Source organism: Perna viridis, chromosome 1, assembly GCF_037379345.1.
Source record: "Perna viridis isolate PV_CMFRI_1.1 ecotype Kerala chromosome 1, ASM3737934v1, whole genome shotgun sequence".
Lineage (NCBI taxonomy): Eukaryota > Metazoa > Mollusca > Bivalvia > Mytilida > Mytilidae > Perna > Perna viridis.
In genome coordinates this window covers 18001563-18020737 of record NC_142445.1, presented here as the reverse complement: position 1 = coordinate 18020737, position 19175 = coordinate 18001563, and the positions used below count along the sequence as shown (strand labels likewise).

At 31.6% G+C, this 19175-nt stretch overlaps 1 protein-coding gene across 1 annotated transcript; it reads right to left on the bottom strand.

Annotated features, from left to right (window-relative positions):
• Positions 1 to 5012: 5012 nt before the first annotated feature.
• Positions 5013 to 19154, bottom strand: LOC148627559 (protein DD3-3-like). The gene is made up of 14 exons (XM_088574711.1): positions 18867 to 19154; positions 16177 to 16230; positions 15214 to 15300; positions 13715 to 13810; positions 12980 to 13118; positions 12357 to 12479; positions 11527 to 11682; positions 10933 to 11138; positions 10273 to 10494; positions 9879 to 10049; positions 8955 to 9190; positions 8350 to 8566; positions 7294 to 7411; positions 5013 to 6109 (listed from the first exon to the last, which is right to left on the bottom strand). Exons 1-14 carry the CDS (start codon positions 18953 to 18955, stop codon positions 5720 to 5722), a joined length of 2304 nt encoding a protein of 767 aa, XP_088430837.1. The 5' UTR covers positions 18956 to 19154; the 3' UTR covers positions 5013 to 5719.
• Between the last annotated feature and the right edge of the window lie 21 nt (positions 19155 to 19175).

The window sequence follows — 19175 nt, the reverse complement described above, 5'->3', positions numbered from 1 at the left end:
TCCTTAAGGTTAACTGTGTTCCACATTATTGCATTGGGTTTGGATACCTTTTGAATTGTTACCATATGTTTTATCAGATGTTTTATCAAATATATCATGTATTTTGTTGTTAACATTTGCTACACGTAGTAGGAGGGTCTTGTTCAACCAGCCCAATCTCCTGCACTTGTCCCAAGTCAGGAACATCTAGCCTTTGTTAATTGTGTGTTATTGATTATATTTATGTTTCATGTACAGGGGAGTAGCTAGGCCTGTATTAGTTGCGCAAAATTACGGCGAGGGGTTTTGAGGTGGGGGTCGCTCAAGGCCCCCCCCCCCGTGAGTCCGGCAAGGCAAAACCCTGAGGGAAACTCCTGAATTTTAACTATTTTGGAGCCAGTTTTTCAGAGCCTATACTACGTTCATGGTATGCATATGTGATAAATAACCTTTATTTCATCTTTAAAATGTGTGTTTTTATTTATGTTACTTTTTCCGAAAGTACGCAACTGCGTATTTGCGTATAGGCAGCTACGCCCATGATGTATAATTATGAGTGTTTTAAGGGCCAGTCAATGTAAACTTTAGGAACCATTCCTTAAAGGCCCATAGATTGCTTTTGATTGTTTTTTCACAGTTGGGTAGGGTAGTTGTCGCTTTGTTACACTCCCTATTTCCATTTTATTTCTTGATCTGTTTCAATATGACCATCCAATATATGCTATTCAAATTGTTCATTGAAACAGAACTACAAGTGAATCAAAAGTATAGACGAATTCTGTGTTACATATATAACAATATATTTCTAGTTTGGTAAATACAATATTTTTTAGCAGAAGCTACCTAATCAAAATTAAAGGAAATGCCCGTATCTCTTCCCAAATATTTGCTGGAACAAGATGGTCATAAAAGGGGACTTAAGTTGTGATCATACGTTATGTTCAAAGAGTAATCAAGGGAACCAAGGTTATAGCGGTAATCAAAAGAATGCAATCCAGGGACGAAGACCAGACATGGAAAACAGACATACACAACAAAGAACATTAAGTAACTAAAATCATACATACAAAGTAACAAAAGCAAATGAGCAACTCGGACTCCACTAAAAACTGGGAGCATGGACCAGGTGCACCGGTAGGGTAAGCGTCCTCTGTTTTTCTCGAAACACCCACCGAGTCAAAAGCATGCATGCTAAATTAAAATGGACACGTATAAAATGTAGCATGCACATTTTAAGTAGACACAGACAAATTATTATTATTGTTTATTGCTGACCAGCAGCTTGACATATACAAAACAAGTTATGAATATACCAACAATGCATAATAAATACATACATATCAAATGATAAAATGATATATTAAATACCAATAGAAGGGTGAAACAAAACAAAAACTATATGTTACTTATTGTATAGCAAGGTAAAATACCATGTATAATTGTAAGCAAAAGTTTGTCCACATAATAAACAGTTTAAGTATTTCAGTTGAGGGGAGGCTAAATTGAAAAAATGAATAAAAGACCGAGCAAGGCCAGACAAGAAAATCTTTTGGGGGGAGAGAATATGTGAAAAAATCATGATTTCATGCAATTTTAGGGGGTATCAACAGGCCCATATTTATTAATCAGCATCTGACTTTGATCATATTTTTAATACTCTTGTTTTGTTATTATTAGCCTTTTGCTAAAAGATTCATGGTGATAATGCTACCTCAAATAAAGTGTAACATGAATGATAAGATGAATGAAAGCAGTGCTAAGGTTTTGTAAGAAAGTACATCTGTTCACATTTACCCTAATAAAACTTGTTGTAATACTGATAAAAAATTATACTTAACATTAAAATAAAACAGGATTATTCTATGATTACGATATCAGTGAATAAATGCATGGTGCAAGTTGCAAATTTCAAAAAGGGAACAGCTAATTTGTAATGAAATGTATGTAAAAAATTAAAGTGCTGATAATTCCTTAAAGATGAAACATATGAAATACTAGCACCATTAATCTGATCAGGAAATACATATCAATAAACCAAGAAGACATGTGAACCATTGGGCAACATATTAATACACCAAGAAGACATGTGAACCATTGGGCAACATATTAATAAACCAAGAAGACATGTGAACCTTTGGGCAACATATTAATACACCAAGACATGTGAACCTTTGGGCAACATATTAATACACCAAGAAGACATGTGAACTATTGGGCAACATATTAATACACCAAGAAGACATGTGAACCTTTGGGCAACATATTAATACACCAAGAAGACATGTGAACCATTGGGCAACATATTAATAAACCAAGAAGACATGTGAACCATTGGGCAACATATTAATACACCAAGAAGACATGTGAACCTTTGGGCAACATATTAATACACCAAGAAGACATGTGAACCTTTGGGCAAAATTGGCTTCTTTCTACAAAATATATGAAAATTACTTAAATATTTACCAAATTTCAATGAGTGGAAAAGAAAGATTGAACTGTTTTTCTAACTACTGCTAAGCATCACATCATGTTCGCTAATCAAGTGTAACAGGCTGACCAACTCTTATTGAGAGGAAAGCACATAGCAATACTTGGCTCACAAAAAGAATAACGAGTAGAGTTTAGCAGATAAACTGAAGGCAAAATTCTAGTCATTGCACAACCCACATATTCATTGTACAAAATTTCAACTAGATTGTTCATACATGAGATATCATCTTTTATACAAAATTGAGTACAATGATATACTCCGGCCACTGTGTGGTGGAGGCATATAAACATTACTTTTTCTGCAATGGTATCTTAACTACATAAACCTTTTATCCATATAACAGAAACAGTGACTGTATAATATATCAATTAAAACAGAAATGTACACTCAATTATTCATGAATTGTAAGTTAAAATTGAAATACCTGAATGTACTACATTGACATTGTACATGGCTTTGTTCTGGTTGACAAAAATGAACTGGATGTCACATACAAAATTTCTGTTTAATGAGATGGCATTTTGGAGGTAAACTGGCAACATTATATCAAAGATGTTTTAAACAAGAAAGGTATCAATAGGTATAATACCACCATTTCAGTAACCATCAGCCTGCACTTAACAGAAAGCAGACAAAAATAATAAGTGGTTGCAATATTTCATTTTAATATCATTTGCTTATTTTGTATAATCTGAAAGCTGAGTGGATCACTTCATTTTCTTAATTTCATGTACATTAAAAAATTCAAAACCAAAAAATATAGGGACTTTGATATGGCTAGATTTAGAACTAAAGACAAACAATTCGAATCTGTCTGATCTTCTTAGAAGGTACATATAGTTGGTTGAATTTTTTATGAGAGTTACAGTTAGGAATTTTTATCATAATGACAACCCTCCAGTACCATCTATGCTCAAGCTTATTTCTGGAACACAACCCCCTTTTATACATTCTAGACCCTCTGATATATGAGCCTCAGAATTAGCAAAAATTATCATCAAAAGCAAGAACATACAAAATAAACATTCCTGATAACAGCAAAGATGATTTGAAAAAGTGGTATTACACCTAGTAATGAGAAAAATAAGATAAGTAATTACATACTGTGAAAGTACTATTGGTCGTGGGGTACCAATTTTTGTGGTTTTCATGGGTAGGTCAAACCATAAAATTTAGTTCCCAACGAATAGTAGATTCCCATTGATGTGTATGCTTAAAACTTCAAAACCATGAATTCAAGAATCCACAAACTTATGTTTCTTCCCTCATTTTTATCCACGAATTAACATACTTTCACAATAAGTAAAAGCAAGTAACAATAACAACATTATCAATGATATTCTACAAATGTCTTAATAATCTCAATCGGTAAATCTAAGACAACAGGAAGTAATCCTGCGTAAAACATACATTTACTCAGACATAAATACAGCAGAAAAATGAAAAAAAAAACAAAAAAGTCATTAAGAATGCCATGCTAAGAAAACATGCTTCATGGTTTAAATGTATGTACACTGAAACCTGTCTACACTGAAACCTGTTTAGATTTGTTTAGTTTAAGCAGGTGTTTGTTGAAAAGGTTAAAATTGTATTCAACCTTGCATAAAAGGGACTTCAAAATATGTCTAATTGAGACAAATTTCCAGTTTATTTTGGGTTTTTACTTCAGATAATGTTTGGTTTAGAGAGCTTTATAGTTTATTCTGTGTTTTTACTTCAGATAATGTCTGGTTTAGAGAGATTTATAGTTTATTCTGGGTTTTCAATTGAGATAATGTTCTATTTAGAGAGATTTACAGTTTATTCAGGGTTTTACTTCAAATAGTGTTCGCTTTAGAGAGCTTTACAGTTCATTCTGGGTCTTTACTTCAGATAATGTTCAATTTTGAGAGCGTTACAGTTAATTCTGGGTTTTTACTTCAGATAATTTCTAGTTTAGACAGATTTCCAGTTTATTAGGGTTCTGTTTTAATAAAAATTAAAGCACTTTGATAGAAATCATAAAAGTAAAGCATTGATACCAACATGTTTAATAGTATAATCAGGCAAAACCTTTCAATTTTCTTCCTCATAAAATTTATTTTTGCATTATGTTTTTCTACCTGCGAAATAAGCAAAAATAAAGTAAACAGGAAAGAAAACTGATTAATAAATTATTTAGGAATGTTATTTTACAAGATTGATATGTTTTGCATGAATTATTACAGCTATAGGGTATGTAAGTTTCGTTCTATTTTCATTTTCTTTACTGGAATTTACAACGTAGAACGTATTGGAAACCGAAGACTGATCTGCATTTTATTGTTTACTTCCAGGTACTCGAAACGCTGTATAACAATGCAAAATCTTCTATTTTATGTTTTTTTCTTAATACCTTTATCATGTATCAACGTTCTCTAAATGACAAGTCTCCATGCTTTTGAATGGTAAACTAGGACCCAATCTCGTAAAATCACGGGGTCACATGACGAGACTTGCATACCCTATTCAATAACTGAGTATTGTTTAGAAATTATTATGCAAGTCAATTCATCAATACTGCATAAAAACACATTTAATTGTTTTCCTTATATAAAACCTGATGAAATATGAAACCCGTAATATAAACTTTAAAAACCATTGCCTTTAACCAAAATAAATGATGAAATGTAAATTTGAGATACATAAATCAGATAAACAGCATGAGACAACAAAAATAAAAGATTGTAATAGTTTATATTACTTAAGAGATCATAATCTTTGATAATGTGAACATTTTAGATTTATTTTACACTTGGAAAACAGTAAAAATTTACCCCTTTTCCATAACTGTATTTTTTACTTCTTATCATGAAGGAAAGTATAGTGCAGATGCTACAGCCAAAAAGAATAATCTGCCACACTGAGTAATTAATCCAGCATCTAAAGTCTGATAGAAAATTTATATATTAATAGGTGCAATCTATTAAATAAGATGGATTATCAATGCAAGTTCTTAAGTAAATCAAACTACATAAAAAGTTGAAGACACAAGAAGAGTAATATAAGAATACAAGTTAGTAGTAAATGTCTTTCTTATGATAGTTCCTGGCAACATGAAGCCATTTATTGGTATAATGATGATTGACAGGCTTATTCTTACTGATCTTCTAAAAACCCATGAAGTATACAAGGCAAGGCAAGTCTAAGTTCATAATGTAAAATACCTCTTATTTAATATAACTAGCCCACAAAAATGTCTCTCAAGAATTCATACATTCCCAATAATTAAACTTTATCTGATAAGGATTTTTCAGCATACTTGGCACTACCCTTCAGTGATGTCCATTTTTCAGGATTTTTTTTAAAATAGACAACTGCAGCTATAACAATAAGTCCAACAGCTACCAGTCCAATGACAATGCCTATGATTGGGCCTACATTTCTATGGGCCCTGGCCACAAACACTCCACCCTGGTCTGTCTGGAATTCGGCTACACCATTGTTAATGCTAGCATCCACTCTAGACCAAGACCCAAATGTTTCTGTATCTGACCTGTAGATTTCTACACTACTTTTATCTTCCACTTTTATCATGACTGTAACCGTTTTACCATCATCAGTAAGCTTTATTTCAGGAGACAGGACTATAAAGTTACTTGCAAATTCATCACCTGCCTGTAATGTAAGAAAATAATTTAACATGACCATTTTTACTGTTAGAAAAGATACTGTCATTCTGATTTGATCTTGGATACAGCATTTTCCTGTCACCTGATCAATAAACAATAATTAACCCGGACTAATTTTTCCAATGAAATAATCATGTCTAAAAAAAGATATGTGTATTGGAATAAATTCATCATGATATTTGGCAAATATTAAATTATAAGGAAAATATCTAATTTCTAATCTATTATCTTGTATAAAGAACTTTGGTTTGATTTATGAAGAATGAACTGTGAAGTGGTTTATGTTATGCCTAAATTGAACCAAAGTTCTTTATACAAAATAATATATTCAGATATTAGTTATGTTCCTTAATTCACAAATGTGTGGCTTATATGTACAAACCCTTTATTCAGTGGTTTGGGATAGAAACTGGGGATGGACAAACAGAAGAAAGGAAAAGTCAGCATGATCATTATATACCTCCCACTTTTCTAATAAGGGGCACAAAAATGGTCTGTTGAGTGCAGCTGGATATGAAATGAATGTACCTGCTAGTTCGTTTCTAGAATAAGCCCTTAATCAATAATTGTAAATACATTGATTGATTGATTCAAATTTTATCTGGTTTGTTTTAAAATTACAGGAAATACAAGTCAAAAGAAATAAGATGTTTGGCCACAATGACAAGAAATTAAAACAAAGCAACTAAATCTATGCAAACATGATAATAAAAAGAATAAAATTTGAAAACACAGATGACAGAAGAATAAAATGGCCAAACATGCCACACCAAAATTACCATTTATCACTGATACAAAACAAAATATGTATATGTAAGTATTACACATCTCTTAATTTTGACCATGATTAAATAAGACAGTCCAGGTTATAAAAATTATGACAACCATTGTCTGTTACAACATTTTCAACACAGGTTTGGTCAATCCAATCTGGTTTATACCTGCTTTTTTTCACACAGTCATATTTCAGTTTTCTCATCATAACACATTTATAACAACCTTTTTATCAGGGTATATAGCAACATATGATAAACCATATCTCATCATAACAGTGCATGTGTAGTTTTTATTTCAAGAATATATAAGGTACTCAAACTTAAAGCTGCATCATAATTTAAATTGTGGTTTATTTCTCCTTTTGAAAGCTCACATTGACATTACTGAACTTACATTTATATTTGAACCTTTAGATTTGACCAGTTTCATACCATCTTCTGGGGTCAGTTCATTCAGAGTAAGTTTGTGTAGTCTACTAAATGCTCCTTGTTTTACATCAACCATAGCCCTACTGAAATGTGTCATGATAACAAACTGTTTCATTAAAAAATATATGTTTCCTTCCTTTCTAACTGGGAAATAAACTTGTGTATTAATGTGGGAAAACCACAAATCCCAATTTATGTAAAATATTTGCATCTTGCATATCTATGCTTTTCATTGAATTAACGTGAAGTTTCATTCCAACCCAATAAGTAACTAAGCAGTTACATGTATAGGGAGCACATAATAAGAAACAGTCAGACAGATGAACAGAAAAAAATACAAATAGTTTCCCAAGGAAAAGGGGACATAATTACACAATCCTAATACCTTAATTGTGTATAAGAAGAAATTTCTGGTTTTAAAATTGATTCTATCATGACTCAGTATCAAGCTGGTTTTGTTTACTGGTATTTTTTTAATGACAAAATGCAGTGTAAAATAAAGGTATTTTTACATTTTAGAAGATAAATAAGAAGTTCATAATTATTTATACAAAGTAAGTTTATTTCTTCTATAGACAATTTTGAATTTCTTATTTATGAATGGAAAAGTATCATTCAAGATCAACACCTTTAACCCAGACACATTTTTTTTCAAAATAAAAGCTTTTAAGACTTTACTATTATCTGAGATGTTACACATTTTAAAGAGTCACTGATCTTTGACAGTATCTTATTTTTTTTTTTTTTTTAAATCTTTATCTTTTCAATAAGAAGGGACAGAAACACTTGGGTGTTTTTGATATACGTGTATAAAACTGTGAAAGACCTTTTATTAAATGTGTGTTTATTCTCATAGTTTAAAAAAATAGTGTCAGTTTGTAGATTCTTAAATATATGGATCTAACAACTCGAAGAGCATCATAGAATTGACTGGGTTTAATTTTCGACAGTAACTTCATTTCTTGTTTGCCAAACCCATGAAAATTAAGAAAGTTTTATCACCAAAAACTATAATACTTACCTGTCAGGTATCTTTACTTGTCCACCCATCCATCCTATAGCCTCCACTTTAGCAGGACTGTTAGAGACAAAAATACGACCTTTCTGGTCTCTGTTTGAGAAATCATTATTTCTGGTACACACATAATGGTAGGTACCAAGTTGGCTCATTTTACGGACACCAAGGTTAAAATAAGGACCAGCATCATCAAGCTGGGACAACTCCCCTCCAAAAGCACCTACATTGAAAAATATTGAGTATTAATTTTTTAGAGTTATTCTTCAACTCTATTTCAAGGCATAATAACATGATAAATAATATTCAAAACCAGTTCTTGCATAATTAAAACAAGTACTCTTTTTCAAAAAAGATAGCCAATGCATGTAACTTTTTCTTTCTTTTACTTATAATTTTCTACATTTCATTCAGGAAATGTAACACCTGGCACACAATTTTCGATAGTTTTTTTTTAACGCCACTGACTTATCAGTATTTAGCCAATCAGGAAACAGAATTGTGATCAGGTGATGTGCATTTCCATGGAAAAAAGTCTTTAAGGTCAAAGGGTAAAAAGCGAAACTATACCAGAAAAAAAAAATGTTCTTGTAGTTTTACTATAGACCTACCTGGAGCATTAAATGCCAGATTTTCTCTGTCCTCTCTTGAAAAACCAAGAAATGTAGCATTGTCTAGATGCATAGGATAATTTGTACCATACTGCCCATATTTCATTCCTGGGCCAAACCCCACTCCAGTGCCCTCTGGATATACCTGGGCATTTAGTAAAACAATGTTGTTCCTGTCAGATCTGGCTTGACCATTCCCATCATTATTAGGGTTATTAGTGTTAGATCCAGTCCACCTTAGAATAATGAAAATTTAGGATTTTTAACAAAATGACATTACAGACTATTTATGATGTGATGTAAATGCAGAATGAATCTAAAATCATATTTTCTACAAGAAATGAAATCATTCCTATTTTAAGGGAAATTAATACTTAAAATTTTTTCATAATAATATTGAATTTGTTTGAGTTTAATACAAAATTGAGACAGGGTACACCTTTAACTTGAATGACAATGTAATATTGTGCTGACATGATTTCAAGACTTCACATAAAGTGTGCAGTATGCTGAATGATAAATATTAATGATAATTTTTTTAAATAAAGTATTGGTGTTTCATTTACATTTTTGGTCATATTAGTTCTACATCAGAAATAAACTTACTTAGCTAACAAAAAATAGAAATCCACAATTAGATATGTTGAATACACTAAAAAAATGAGATCAGTAATGGTAAAATCCTCAATGCAAAAAAAAGCAGAATTCTGTTTCAAAATGAAATAAAAATGCTTCACAGGGCACAGCTTGATTAGACTGCAAAGTCAAACCCTGAACAGTTGAGGCACATAAGGACACACCATTCTAACTTGATACAGCTTTGAAATATGATTATGATAGGACATTTGACACAGGATTAGAATTTGACCTGGACCAAAGTGGTCAATTTTTGGCCATTATCCCTTAATCATGTCTGCCACTTACTGAATATGAATGAAGTCTCCAGCAGCAGCATCCATGTTGTTAGGAACAAAGTCGTATTCTACAGATGGATAAACCTGCACTATATTACCTCTCTTCCCACGAACATTCAGGTTGTGGATTGTTTTACCAATAGCAATTGAAGGTTGGGGTCTTATAGCAAATACAAAAGACCTGTAATGGAATAGCAAAATATGAAAGAAAGACTGATTAATTAATTCAGTCATAAATCTATCTCTTTACCATGAGAGAATTAATGTCTTATCTCTCTAAACACAAAATCAACATCAAAGCTTCATGAAATAAATTTTCTACACAAAACACATCAAAACCTAAAATTTTTTTTTTTTTTTTTATAATTTTAACTGTGTAAATTATTCATATGGTTCAAACTAACCTATCCTGGAAAACTCTTCCATACTGTGCAGTATTTATGGCTAACCCAAGTTCAAAATTTAGGTCACTGAATACTTTGACCTGAGGTTCATCTTCAAAAACAAAACCTCTCTGATCAGCATCTTGATCAGTTAAGCCAAGCTTGGCAGGCAGTCCAACATTAGAAGGATTACTAGAGGCATCAGTATTCCATCCATCATAATCCTCTGTGGAAATATTGTACCTATAAAATACAATGTGCTAATTACCTTTTTATTCATCTTAAATTTAGATTTACTAAAAAAATGATGCAAAATGTAAACTCTTTCCAAAATAAATTAACTGAGGAACATACCTTTTACCTCATACTCTGATATGGTTGATTAAAAATAACATTATCATAAAAATGTTTTATTACATGGTTGTTCTGTCCTGTGTTTTTGTCAAGCATAATTGAAACACCATGTCATAATTTTGATGAAATAGTCTCTAGTTTTCTAAATTGGATTACTATCATTTGAATCCAATAAGAGTTTGTTAACCGGCTTCACTTTGCCATTTCTTATTTACAGTTTTACACCTATAACAAAATATCAAAGGGATCTAAAGAGACTTTTGCAGATAATTGCCAGTATTTACATTTGAACCATTCAAACAATAAGTAGTATCAATTAATACTAACCTGATTCTCAAGACACACTGTTCATGATTGATATTATTTGGTATAGTCCAATTATAAACAAGAGGGTGTCCACCAATACCATTTCCAAGATGATTATCTCGGGAGAATTCTGTCTCTCTACACTCAGGGGCAGGTAATCCATGAGATTTTACCTCTGTCCATGTTGCTCTTACTCCATTAGGGTCATTGGATGGGTATCTGAATGCCTGTGTAAGGATGATTTAGAGTTTTATCATTATAACCTAAAATTGTCAACATTCATTCAGCATGGGATTTCTAATTCTAAATATATGATAAAATGATAAACATTGAAAATCTGACCACCTGTCAGGTAGAAAGGAGCTAGTACAAACACAAAACATTGTTCCTTAATCCACTGTTACCATTAACATATCAACTTTCTTAGTGTTCTTTTAATATGTACTGATAAGCAAGAAAAATAGTACCTGCAAAATTGATTTTTAACATCATAGAATGCTTATCATTTTTAGAACCATCAAAATTGAAACCCATGAAAACATTTACTTGACAAAGTCACAAAAATATGAATATGTTTACAGTAATTGATTGGGATTGTCCTTAGCAATTATTTACCTCACAATCAGCCTGATTGTTTGGAATCTCAAATCTTCCAAGGTAGGTGTTTGTAAGGTTCTTTGGTATCATACATGTCCATCGTGACTTGACATTTTGACTTTCTTGTCTGTAGAAGGGGCAACGACTGGCATCATTGGTCATTATAGCAATATCCTGCATAAAACAAGCACAAGTTATTTAAAAGCGGTAATACTGGATTTATGACTGTAATGGAAAATTATTTTTAAAAATTGGTTTTCCCACATGACATGAATTTGTATAACCAATTCAAAAATAAGTTCGCTTAAATTATGTGCATCTCAAGAGAGAGTTGGGGTATTAGGATTCAAATACTTTCATAATAATTTACAGTATACCTGAATTGCATTCTTTTACTCGCTGCCGTTATTATTCCAACTCTGTATTATTAATTACATATAATGTCTTAAATGCAAGTCTTTTGTTTATGTATATTATATCATGATGATTACAATTGATATGTTTAGTAAATGCTAAAGCTGTTAATGCTGATTCAATAAAGTTTCGTATTCTTTTTGAAAATGCACCAGTTCATTTTTTCCCAATGCACCTTTGTTTCATTTGTACTTTTTCTTCTTTTGTACAATGTCATTTTCTTGTATAGACGACATTTATGTATAAAAAAGACTTCAGTACCATGATATATGTGTATCATATATCATGATCATTGTATTGTAAAGAAGATTTTATAAGTATGCTTTTAATTGCATCCAATTTGTTTTGTTGTTGGCAAACAATTTATTTTAAAACTAAGTTTCTGAAGTAAAAAATTCTTGAAATAATATTGACCCTAAAGGAAGATAACTTACCTTCCATGGTGATGGTTGCCAGTAAGGATAGTAATCTCTCTCCTCGGCACATTCATACCCGTATCTCTGTCCATTTGGATTTTGCCGTGTGTTCTTGGCAAATTTACGATTACCACCTAGGTTCTTTAAAAAAAAAGAACATTCAATTAGTGGACATATCATCAATATTCAAAACTGCAAGACGAAATGACCACAAAATATTGAATCCTAAAAAAGCGTGTTAAAAATAATACAAGCTTATCACATTCTTTAATCAACATTTACAGTCTGATTTTGAAGCAAGTATGAAATATTCCAAGTTGCTAAAGATTTTTTCCAGCAATGTTCAATGTTTCAAAATAATAATAACAAGGCACATGACAAAAACAGATAACTAAATTACTTCTACAATACATTTTTTCCACTTTTCAAATCATTCCAGACAAAAAATTGGGGTTTTACTTTCTTAGATACTCTTTTCAAAAGGCTTATGTCAACTTAAACCAAATTTGGTCTTTTTGCTTGAAAAAGCATTTGCAAATAAATTTTGTATTTCAGTACTTATTTTCATGATTACCAAACTTTCATTTAAGGAGGTACTTTTAAATCAAAGTAATTAATTAGAACATCTGATATTAAATCACCTGATCTGCAGTAAATAGTCCTCTATTTCTATGTCTGTATCTACAGTGTTGATAGTAGTAATAGTCCTCATTCATACCATACTCAAAGTCAGTGTTACAGTTAAAGTTCCTGCAGTTGGCATTATTATCAGGAATGGTACTGAAAAATATTTCTTGTTAGTTGCTAGTAATGATAAAAAATCCATTGAAATAACATTTCATGTATAAAAGTAGTTTAACAATAAGTAATACAAACATACCATCATGACACCTTACTGTGAAAGTACTATTGTTCGTGGGGTACCAATTTTTGTGGTTTTCGTGGGTTGGTCAAACCATGATATTTGGTTCCCAACAAATAGTAGATTCCCAGTGATGTGTATTATAAAAACTTCAAAACCACGAACTTATGTTTCTTCCCTGATTCATGAAAATTGGTATCCACAAATTAAAATACTTTCACAGTAGTTACATGATTATTCATCCTTACTTGTTTATTCTTACAGTTCACATGTAACAGTGAAATGCTTCAAATTTTGTGACTAAATTCTTCAATTCATACTAATGAAAATAAAGTAAGAAAAAAATAACTAAGCTTGGGAGACTCTATTGATAAATCATAAATTAAATACCTATATTCAAGACATATACCAATTATTCATCAGATTCTAACAATTAAAACAACCCCATATTACATATATTTTGATTTTGAAAATTTCAAGATTCTATAGAAGCCTAGAATCAACTTTGACTTACTTGGTAGAAGCTCCATCTCTAACCAAGTCACCACACATGTATTGTATGATTAGTTCACAATGACTGTTAGGGTTACTACAGGAATGCTGGTTGGTCCTAAAAATAGAAATGTGAACGCTTTTAAAATATATTAAATGATTAAAATAAAAAAATACCAGTCTCTAGAATTTCATTAGGACAAGTCTCACGACAAAATATACATATGTGTTACAAAAAAACTCAGCTGAATATTATGGTATCATACAGTGAGTGTATAACAGTTTTTTTATTTTTTTTTATACAATATAAAACATGTATCATACTTGAAACGTCAGTTGTGTACTGGTATATACAAATAACTGCTGGAGTATACTGACAAAAGACAAACTTTTTACTTTTTCCTGTTCTGTAATGTCCAAAAAAGTTATTTAGTTTTCACTAGAAGGGATTACAGAATAACTCAAACAGCTATGGGAATAAAAATCTGTACACTACTAACATAGATGTACATGTACTTATAATGAGTCCAAAAAATGAATATCTAATTTTGGCTAAAGATGTTGAGCCCTGACCTATTTGTTTTGTTTGTTTGTTTGTTGGGGTTTAACGTCCGAGCAGCAATATTTCAGCTATATTCAGACGATGAACATGAAATTGATGATAAAATGAACATGAAACGATGATGAAATGAAAAAGGGATGGGACACAAGGACAATAGGGTCGACAAATTTTGATTGCCACTGGAAATGGGGAGAGGTGGGTAGGGTCGGGCAATTTAGCCTCCTGTGGCAGAGCCCTATGGTTCCTACTCCGGGAGAATACCACAGTGGGGTTCTTTAATGTGCGAGGAACGTGGCATTTTTCCCAACACGGTGCACCACTATGGTTGGCAGTCAGGTTTTCCGTATTATAGCCTGACAACCCCAGCATGTAACACGCCAGGGGTACCCCATTCCACCACCTGGGGCACACATCCAAGTTGCTCTGTGGGCAGAGCGCTCTAGCCCCCGGCTAGGTTTCTGAGCACTATTTAGTCGCCTTATACGACAAGCTTAGCGCTGCTGCAGGCCTATTCTTTTAACACCCGGACCTGCACGGGGTCTGACCTATTTGATTTCTTAAAACATGTAAAACCTAAAAGAGTAATATGCTATAACAATGTATGTATAGTCAGACAGAACACCATTAGTGATTACTTATTACAAACATATTTTTAATGTCTAAATGCTAACAAGACACTACATCTGGTCAACCTTCAAAGTCAGTAAGAAAAACAAAACAGCTATTGTTTTTCTTTTCCTAGTTCATGTACATTTGTACCATCCTATAAAATCTTGTAAACATTGAAAAGCTCATTGTATTTTTTATTATATATTCTTGCTAGTGATTTTTTTACTTTAAATGTTTGGGCATTTCAGAGCTCTTTTAAAGATGTGTTTACACTTATTACAGACCTTTTGGTAATATCTGCATTTGTTGCATTTCACCATATCCATTCTTATTTCCACAGAAATACCTACCATTCAATGGGTAAGACAGAGCCTGCATAATAAAACAGTCCTCCTACATTATAACCACCTCTGTTGTTGTTCTGTGAGTCAAATAATCTAAAAAGAAAAAAAAAACAAAAAAAATTAATTGCTACAGTTGATTACAAACTAACCCAAATTTTTAATAAAAATATTACTTTATACATTTTGTAGCTCCTTATGTGTAACTATGGGTTTGTTTATGTTTTCAAATATTTTGATTATTTACTTTACAACTCTTTGTTCTAGGCCAATTAAAAATAGAAAGTTATTTGTCTTGTTTTCTTATATTAACCATTTTTGCAGGTGTTTGGCCACACTTATTTTGTACTTAATGTAAAGTATGTAAACAAATTTTACTTCAAGTTTCAGCCTGAACTTTCATCAGGGTTAAAATATTGACCAGCATTATAATGCATTGTTCCCATAGTTAAACTTTCCACTTATAACTTTATGAGCAGATCCTACAACGGATCATGCAGGAAGTATCTCCCGTAATACAGAAGATCATACATACATGTGCTGTTATATCTCCCGTAATACTGAAGATCCTACATACATGTGCCCTTATATCTCCCGTAATACAGAAGATCCTACATACATGTGCCCTTATATCTCCCGTAATTCAGAAGATCCTACATACATGTGCCCTTACATCTCCCGTAATACAGAAGATCCTACATACATGTGCCCTTATATCACTTCTTGTTTTTAAATGAAAAGTAATATTTCATGACAAATCACCCAGCCATGTATTAGGAGCCTGAATTGCACACCTAGAAACCAAAATTCTTTTTAATGGCAGGTGGAACAATGAAAATTAATTTCTGAAAGACACTGGCAGGTGCATGTAGTTTTTTTTCAACAATAAAGAAAGGATTTTTGAAAAATTATTAATGATGATGGACACAATTGATATCCCTTTAGTCCAGGTAAACTATAAAATATAACCACCTTTTTTGATTCCTGACTTCTCTGTTCTCTTCATCTAATCTATTATTACCTCCCCTGAAAATGAAAAAAAAAGGATACAAAATGTAATTATACATAAAATGATGCACACTCAGACTCCCACCTTTTAGGGTAATAATCTACATTTTGTACATTTCAAAATGTTGGGCAATAAACTATATACATTGTATGCACATCAAAACTATATAAATGGGAGTCACTACTGGTTCTCAAAACAAATCTACAAATGTATTCATGCTGAAAATGAATAAGATCTTTATTTAATGGTACTAAATAAAAGTGTAAAGTAATTTATTGATTGGTTGCAGTTAAATTTATAAGAAGATATTTCATGTGACTTAGATACAGAAATTTAAACTTGACTGATATAAAAAATTTTTTATTACATATACTGTATGACAATTGTCAGCGCAGAGTGATATCTTAATCTACTCACAACCTCTGAACCCTTCCCATATTTCTAATTTGTCAGATTTCTTGTTTTTTTTCAAACTGTACTGGGCCTAATCCAGACACTGATAACAAGAAGTTTTAGTAAATTGTTTGAAAAATAAGAATATTGACATTTTTGTACATAGACAATTACAAATACTTCTCCCTGTCAAAGACAAATGGGAGAAGTGGACACAAAAAGGAGAAGTTTTGATCATTTCTCCTTCTAAATTAGGCCCTGGCTTCATATAAAATATGTAACCTAAAATTAATGTTCCAAAATAAATAAGAAAGTGGTTTTTTTTTCATTCATGCATTGTTTTCAGATCTACAATGTATTTAGCTTTCTATTATTCCTACAAAATAAGAAATTTAGGTCTGCTCTGTTGCACTGTTTGATGGGTTGATGAACATCCAAAATGACCTGAATGTACACTAGTGTACACTGCTGTAAAGGCTTGTTCACATGAATCAAGTGTTCCATCAAATTTTATGGCATTTTTTTTTATCAGTTATATACCAGTACCTGCCCTGTACCAAAAACTTTGCCAGAGTAGAACTGCATCCTTTTTTTTTTTATGGAAATGAGTTTTCAGAGTAAAACAAAAACAAACAGCAGGTGCTTGATTTTTTCCCTGTCAGTTTGATGGTTTTAAATTACTGATACTTATAACTTTTAACTTTTCAACAAGCAACTTTTGACAAGGGCTCTATTCAATAACTTGATGACAAACTTTTATTCTGTATGGGAGCAACAATTGGATTTCTAGGGCCAGATTGAGTTGGGGGGGGGGGGTAAGGATAAAATTTTGTATTCTGGAATATTTTTCAGTATAATTTCTTACCTTTTTATTTTTTATTTAGCCTGCAATAATTCATAGGATCATCATCTGGATATGTTTAACCCCACATAACATTTTTATTTCAAATTTCATCCTAAACCTCCCCCTACACCCTTAAAGTACATGTATAAATGGTTGCTGACTAAATATCAACATCCAGATCAAATTGATTCCATGACCTGCAACTTGATAGTCTGGCTGTAACATAACAATTGGTTATCCTCTGATTGTAAGACTATATTCAAACAAGCTGGTTAATTGTAATAGTCAGCAGTCCATTTCACAAAAAAATATTCAGTTTGAAATTATTTGTAAGTTATGACATCATAATGTCATATATTTGTGTTTTTCCCTTACTTCAGAAAAATAATACACAGTGATAAGAAACTTGTTAATTAGCCAGTTTATCTATAAAATTACCAAGCAATGGAGAATAGATTCCATTACCTTTCCACTTATTCATTAAACTACTTTTTCCTCTTTTGATGAAATGATCTGAAATAATTGTGGCAAATGCCCAGATGGTTTTTAAATGGGAAACTGAAGATTTGATTTCATTATCTTTTGAAACAAAAAAGTTGTGATAGGTTAAATTGAAAAATATGAATTCAATTTTGAATTATTTTCATTTTCATAAAAATCAGGGGTAGGACCAGTAGGTACATTGTAACTTGTTTTCAATACCTTTGTTTTGTTTGCTTTGGTAGAAACAAAGCTGTGGTATGAACATGAAGCTAAGATATTGTAGAATGGGAAACTGAAGGTTTTATTTCAATATTCATAATACTTTTTTAGTTACATATACATGTATGATCATTTAAAGTCAAGTTTTTACTGTTGATTAAGTAAGTACGAGATCTCGTTCCCTGCTGTGTGTTAATATGAGGTTTCAGTTAGTTGCAAATCTCATGTACATGTACATGTATGACTGCTTATTTTGATGTGATTGTTTATTAAAAATAAAGATAAACAATGAGAGAGTTTTTGGTGATGTCATCAGTTACCTCTGATTTGGTTTGGTTGGAAAAAAGCCATTACTTGATATAGGACATCATAACTTTTTTATTTTAAAGATATTAAAAAAATTCTTTTGGTTCCCTTAACTTGACAAAAAAACTCTTATTATGTATGGAAATATCAGAAAAATTTTCAATGATTAGGCTTTACAGAATTAACATGTAAATGACAATTATAATGAAATGGGAAAAATAGAGGGTTGTATTCAAATATTAAGCTCTACAGAGCATGTTTTGCTTGTTAAAATGTATTTAAGAGCCGTCTTTAAATAAAGATTATAGTTACATTTACTTATATTTTGTACTTGCATACAAAATGTAGTAGCAAGGAGTCATGGATTTTTATAGTACTGACAATTCAATTAAACAACAATAATCTTACCTCGGATTGTGCAGGTAAATGTCTGCATAAATTTGATGAAGAAAAGTAGTCAAGTAAACAAAATAAATAAATCGAAAGTAAGCTTCCATATTCCAACTTGATCAATAGTAGTTGTTTTATCTTTCTGTTATCACAGCGTTAAATTTATCATTTCCTTCAATCATAACTTCCTTTTATGGTCAATCTCGTGATTTCGGCGTGTGTATCAATTTCATTTATACCCTTTAATCCGATTTAAATTGACATCAAATGACAACAAACAATTTGAGTTATGGTCGTCGAATTACTACCAAAAATTAAGTTTTTTCT